This window comes from Olea europaea, unplaced genomic scaffold (assembly GCF_002742605.1).
Source record: "Olea europaea var. sylvestris unplaced genomic scaffold, O_europaea_v1 scaffold2259, whole genome shotgun sequence".
Lineage (NCBI taxonomy): Eukaryota > Viridiplantae > Streptophyta > Magnoliopsida > Lamiales > Oleaceae > Olea > Olea europaea.
The window spans coordinates 15428-22163 of NW_019240643.1; the positions used below are offsets into that span (position 1 = coordinate 15428).

Consider the following 6736-nt stretch of genomic DNA (forward strand, 5'->3'; position numbering starts at 1 on the left):
TTAGTTTGCCTTTGCAGCTGTAGAATCAGGGTAAAGTTACCATGGAGTCAAGGGAAGGAATTTCAGGGGTGACTGTAATATCTCCTGAAGCTCCATCAGGCTACCATGTTCCGCCGTGGAAGGAAAACCCAACTCCAGTCACTAGTGTACAGCCCATGACGCCATCCATGGCAAGCACAGGCTTGTCCGGTACGTCAGAGAAGAAGAAGAGAGGTCGTCCCAGGAAGTATGGACCTGATGGTTCTGCTCGAATTGTGCTTTCACCTACACCTATATCATCATCAGCTCCACCGGCTTCGGGCAACTTCTATGTTGAGCAATCCAGTGTTGTCAGGCCAACTGTTTCGGAGAAAAAACATAAGATTAAAGTTGGAACAGAAAAAATAGGTAATATCAATTCTTCAAACAGTATTTTATTCTCAAGTTAAGATTGTATAGTGGTTAATTTGAAAGAGAATGCCTATAGCTATGTAGTGAAAACTAGCTTATAAATCTAGATAGTTGCTGTATAAATTGGTTAGGGGTAATAATGATTGCTCCACTGTCTCAGGAATATGGTTTATTAAATTGGTGCAATTGTAGCTTCTTGGGGTTCAGTCAGGCTCATTGATGATACTATTTGTGATTCAGAGCCGGAAATATTCTAATGCCTCTTTCTTTACTTATATTTGCCAGGTGAATGGGTTTCATGCTCTACTGGTGGAAGTTTTTTGCCCCACCTTCTCACTGTTGATACTGGCGAGGTAAGTTTAATAAGATTCGGATACATCAGAAGTTAATTTGATCTAATTCGGTAAAATTTTGTTTTCATGATCATTTGCATTTTCTCTATACATGGTAGTTGGTACTGCCTTTTGCACAGAAGTCGTAAATATCCTTACATATGTATTGGAATGGAGAACCTAAACACCTTAGCTCATTAGCCCCGTGCATGATATGCAGCTGTGTATCCGAAGTAGTTGGCTTGTCTATGATAAAAAAAATTACTTATAGTTGATGTTGGAGTGGGATACACAAAACATTCTTGTGCACTGCTAAAACAATTCTTAGACCTGGGATGAACAATTGGATCTCGCCATCTCTTTGTGTGAAATCATTGACACCCTTGTCAGAGCATCTCCAACAGACTATTTAAATATAGTAAGCTCTCTATTTTAAAGATTCAACTCTTAAAATTATGCTCCATGAGATTTTTTAAATTAACATTTTAAAATAAAAAGTGAATTTGGCTCTCCAAATTTAGAAAGTCAAACACACTCTCTATAATTAAATGTATTCAAAATATTTCAATTTCCAATTGAGGAACATAATGTAATAATTTGGAGGGAAGCTAGTGAAAATAAAAGTTAGAGAAAAACAATAAATATTTTTTTTAGAGTAATAGAATTTTTAAGTGTTAAATATAAAGAATCTGTCAAAATACTTAAAAAAAATTATTTTCTAAATTTATAGATACTCTCTAAATTACAAAATATGCTCTTTAAAAATATAGTCTCTTAGAGATACTCTTAATGTTTACATGGTTAAAGATGTTGGGGGTAAACTCTAGTCCCAATAACAATAGTAGTAATAACGAAAATGAAGTCAGAAGAGCACATTCCTAGTGGTTTACCCCAGCCCTCAGTGTGAGAGTGATGTGACCTGCTGCTGCAGGTTTCACTATGAAGAAGTAGATTACAATAGTATTATTCCTATCAGTCTGTTCTCACCACGAAACAGCTCCATAAAATTCCTTTATATGTTGTAAGATTGTAGGACAACCTAATGCAAATACGTAAGTGTACATTTTAAATTATATAGGCTTCACACAGTCTAATACAAGTTGGGAGATACAGGATTTGAGTGTCCCCCAACCATCCATACACACAATGCAGCATTTAGAGTATATTCGGCTTTGCTTAAAATCACCTTTTAAGCTTAGCTAAACGTGCTATCCTAAACTTGTAGCTGCACCTTATCGTGAAGCCCCAGATTATGCATGGTTGATTTGTTGCCCAAAGACACAACTTGACTTGTTAATTGTGAACTACATAATAGTTGCCTGTGTGATATATAGCTTATACTTGAATATAACTTGTAAGGATTCCTGAATATCTGCCATGGGATCATGGTATCTCACACCTGTAGTAATTTGTTGATCAAGTAGATTGTTGAGGAAAAAGAACAAGATGTGTTGAGTGAAATACAAAGTCGAACTTCAAAACATACATTTTGGATATGTAATATAAATCTAGTTTTTGTGTATATTGCTAGATGTCAAATGGAAAACTATGGCATTAATGACATTGAGGCATTGTTCTAGTGGTTGAAAAAACTTAAAGTTGAAGCTTGGTGAGTAAAATGTCTTGTGATCGCCTCCCAACAATTAATTCTTGAATAATTTCATGCACAGATGGATACCTATTAGATCTGTTGAAAAAAACTAGATGTCAAAATTCGAGAAATGTTTGCATTTATCATGTTTGTTAAAATGTTCATGTTTTTGTTAATCCCTTGCATAGCTATCACTTAATAAGATATGACATTCTTCGTCATTTATTATATGGACGTTCCTTTCACTTCATGTTGTCTTTTGGACTCAGAAAGCCACTGGTTGTCAATAATCTCTCTATTTTTCCATGCCCAATCCCATAACAACCGTTGCTAAATTAATTCTGCAACTGTTGAAAATTGGAAATCCTAATTCTACCATCAAGAGCAATAAGTTCACAGAAAGATTGTAGACACAAGAATGCTCAAGTTTCATAGAGGTTTGCAATAATGTGAGACTACGTTATCTTCCATCGCTGTAATAATTCACTATGATGAAAAGAAGTTTACAGGAGACAATTGTACGCTTGTAAAATCGTACACGCTATCTTCTTTAACCTCTTTCTTGTATGATGGTAATAAAAAACGATAATGACGGCTCCCTATTTATAAAACAAATTAAGCAATACCGAAATTACAAGTGTGAAATTCCTAATATACTTTATGAAATTTTGGTTTTAGGCTCTGCCTCCCACATCTCTCGGGAAGATGAGCATGACGCCCCCCATCCAACCCATGGTGACCTCATCATGGAGGTTGATCCGCATGCTGGCTCTATACAACGTCAATAATTAGGCTTCACAACTTAACACTAGCCTCATATATCTTTCATTTAATTTAATTTTGTCATGTTTAGTTTTCTGGGCCTGATTAATCTATTATATTTTCTTTCTTTCATTGTTTCTATTTTAACTTGGGACCATTTGACTCTTTAAAATAAGCATCTCAATACACTCGAGGCAAAGTGGAGTTGGAACTCAAAACTATTGTTGTAGATATTGTTACTGCAGATAGAATAGAGCTTCTGGCCTTTCTTTTTGGTTTGTTGAGTTTGGTTCTTGGGGGAGGATTGCAAAGAGAGGGAGAGATTTCTAACTTTTATAATTCAGTTGTATAATTTCAAGGAAAGGCTGTATATTAAAACTAAAAAGCACATTATTGTCAATAACTTAATGTGTGACTGCACTTGACATAATTAACACATCACTAGTGATCAGTATCCAAGGAATTTAATAGCCTCCATCTTGATTGTCTAGACAGGCACAACTTGCAGTTTGCTGGATAAAAATCTGTTACAACAGCTTTTTGGTATTTCCATTTATGACATTTATCTATTGGTGCATAAGACATATAATGTTTCTAATTAGTTTTATTATTTCATAGGATGTTTCAAATAAGGTTATGTCATTCTCTTTAGAAGGACCTCGAGCTATTTGCATAATTTCCGCTGTTGGTTTGATCTCGAAAGTTACACTTCGGCAGCCTAATTTGTCTGGGAATACCTTGACTTATGAGGTATGCCGCTGATCTAATTATCACATTGAATTCTTGTAGCTTTCTCTATGTCATCCAATTCTCTTTGGCACCCACCATAGCGCTTTACTATGTACTATTCATAGGCTTTTCTGGATCAATCAGAACCACATGCAGATCTTTTTCCTTCACTCTTAAATCTGAAAGCGAACTTCTTAGCATTCTATCTGCAGTGAAATTAGACAAATCAGTATCTATATGATCCCTTTCATTGCATGATTTTTCGAAGTTACTACCCAATCCTTTTGTCATTTCATTTCATTACAAAGCAAACAAACACGGTTTGACTCTCATCTTTAATAACTTGGTTCAGATTTCCACTTTCCCTTCCCTTTGTCGACATATCTTGTAAATAGTTTTTTCTCCGACTGTAGTTCCATGACAAGTATACAACTTTCATATTCTTCCTTGCGGGATTCCTGAAATGACCCTTCTGGCTTCACATTGAGCTAACTTAATTTTTCCAAAAGCTTCCGACATTTTATATTTTGATAAGTTTCTGCAGAATTGTCTTTTAGTCTTGACTTCTATTTGGAAGCTCTTGTTCTACCTTAAATTCTCCTAAAACTTCTTCTATGTGTCTAATGCACGACATTTATCTGTGTTGGCTTCAAACCTAAGTAACCCCATCAGTTCAAAATCAATGCTCTCCCATGATGGTATTGGATTCTGCTATTACTTTCCAAGTTCATGTGTACTGTATAATTTGGTAACGTGAGGGACTCTTCCTATGATTCACTTGTAGGGTCGGTTTGAAATTCTCTCTCTGTCCGGATCTTTTACTCCTTTCGACATGGAAGACCCAAGATCTGGCATCATGAGCACCTCTTTGGCAAGTCCTGATGGTCGTGTTGTGGGAGGTCTGATTGCTGGATTGATGATTGCTGCTAGTCCTGTACAGGTATTTCATCTTCCATTTGGTTCTTCAATTTTGCCTCTCTTGTTATCCCTCAACTGCTTGTAAGATTTTAGAAAGTACTTGTGGATATATTTTCCTTATCAAACAATGGCGGACCCAGGATTTCCACATAATTACCCTCAACCTTTGTTTGCTTATTTAAGGTTGTGGGATTCATCTTTTTGCATCAACTTAAATGTATCTTCAACAGAAGTCCTCAATATGGACCGTGTGCTCCTGTTAGTGAAAGTGAGGAGGGGTTTAATACCAAGAAAACCGATGTTGGGAATAAAAGTGCAAACGGGGATGTACCAAAACGGGCAAATTATGCTGATTTAAGACGTACATGATGTATAAGTTTTCCTGTTTGTTCTTGTAGCCTTCTTCATTTTCTCTCCCCCCAAATTTATATCAGGTGATTGTGGGCAGTTTTCTACCAAGCGGCGACCCAGAGCTAAAACCCAAGAAGCCGAAAGCAAAAGCCACATTGAATATCAATGCATCAATCCCTGTTGGTATTCCTCGTTCTTTCGATGCAGAGAATAAGAGCTTCGACACAGGCAATCTTCTGCCTCAGTCTACAGTCATGACGAATAATTTGGGGGCTGTTCCAACTGCAGAAAACTCGAGCAAGTCCACGACGGACATCAATATATCCTTGCAGGGATAAATAATATCTCATGGACAGCAATCAGTTCCAGTTTTTGCACTCCTCAAAATCTTCATCTTGTTCCAATTATTGTGCCAGCTAAGACAGATCATCGCGCTTTAGTTTACTCCGATCATTTTTTTCCTTGTCAGTGTTCATTATAAAGGAGAGTTGAATCGTGGAGAGAGCTATGTTGAAAGAACACCTTTGTTTGTAACAACTTTGGGTTGTAATGGCAGATTAAAATATAAGACCAACTTATGGCGGTTTGGTAGAGCTTTTGTTTTTGCTCGCATTTTTTTGTAAAAATACATTAGTTTCCTCTAAAAAGCTCTTTTAACAAGATAAAACACTTCAAAAATAAAAAAATAAAAAAGTAAAAAAAATTTATCCAAATATGTCAAAAAATAGCTTTTTAATCTCAGAATCAATTTTTTGACGTTTTAAAAATCATATCAAACGAGCTCTTAATAAAAACATAATCAAAGCAGCCATTGCAACCTTTATTAAGTCGCATCAGAATGTTTGCTACATGTTGCTAGACATAGCTCTCGTTTGGTACTCATTATATTACATTTTATTTTTTTCTCTTTTAATTTCAATCACACAGTCTTTTATAAAATAATATTACATGTAAATAAAAAAAAAATTTCTTTTTCAACCATTCATTTTCAAAAAGATACTATTCCACCTATTTTCATTTCCGAAAAATGAGGGTCAAATGGTGGCATAATGAGTCATAATAATAATAATAATTAATAATATCAAGTTCCCCTTTTCTTAATATTTTCTACACTTGCATCACTTAATAAGCATTTCGTGAGTTAAATAAACTTCTTCCTTAATTTAAAAGATAAGTATATTTTGTACATTTTATTTAGATCTTTAAATTAGAGTATTTGTTGGAAAGATTGATGAAATATGACTTAAATTTTATGTAAATTGTGTTTGCTAGATAAAGATCGATGAAAATGGTAGAATTGGAGAAAATGAACAAAAGGGAGCAAAATAGCAAGAAATTCAAAGTTTGGAGATTAAAGTATAAATACGCAAAAGTTGTTCCGGGCCTCTTGTCGAAGATTGAAGAGTCCTAGGAGTCAATTGAACAAGAGTAGAAAACAACGGAATGAAAGAGATTGACGATGCCCAAACGTACTTGTGGCAAATTGGTCCCCAAGATGGACAAGGCCTTCCTTACAGAGGATAAAACAAAATTGGCTTGGGCAAGCCATACACTCATGCCCAGGCATGAGCGTCTCGGTAGGTTAAAATTTTGATTTTCCTTTTAAAGTTAAACTCTTTATGGAATGATTCTGTAGCCTCTGTTTAACCTATTGGGGGCCATC

At 35.4% G+C, this 6736-nt stretch overlaps 1 protein-coding gene across 1 annotated transcript; it reads left to right on the forward strand.

Annotated features, from left to right (window-relative positions):
* Positions 1 to 5678, forward strand: LOC111381119 (AT-hook motif nuclear-localized protein 1-like). Its single transcript, XM_023004861.1, has 5 exons — positions 1 to 387; positions 676 to 743; positions 3694 to 3825; positions 4589 to 4744; positions 5157 to 5678. The coding sequence occupies exons 1-5, from the start codon at positions 42 to 44 to the stop codon at positions 5409 to 5411; spliced, it is 957 nt and encodes a 318-aa protein (XP_022860629.1). The 5' UTR covers positions 1 to 41; the 3' UTR covers positions 5412 to 5678.
* Positions 5679 to 6736: the final 1058 nt, after the last annotated feature.

Bases quoted from the DNA above. Each gene is read 5' to 3' on its own strand.
- LOC111381119 (XM_023004861.1), top strand. From the start codon at position 42: ATGGAGTCAAGGGAAGGAATTTCAGGGGTGACTGTAATATCTCCTGAA. The intron at 388-675 runs GTAATATCAATT...TATATTTGCCAG, and splicing joins AGTTGGAACAGAAAAAATAG to GTGAATGGGTTTCATGCTCT. The intron at 4,745-5,156 runs GTATTTCATCTT...AATTTATATCAG, and splicing joins TTGCTGCTAGTCCTGTACAG to GTGATTGTGGGCAGTTTTCT.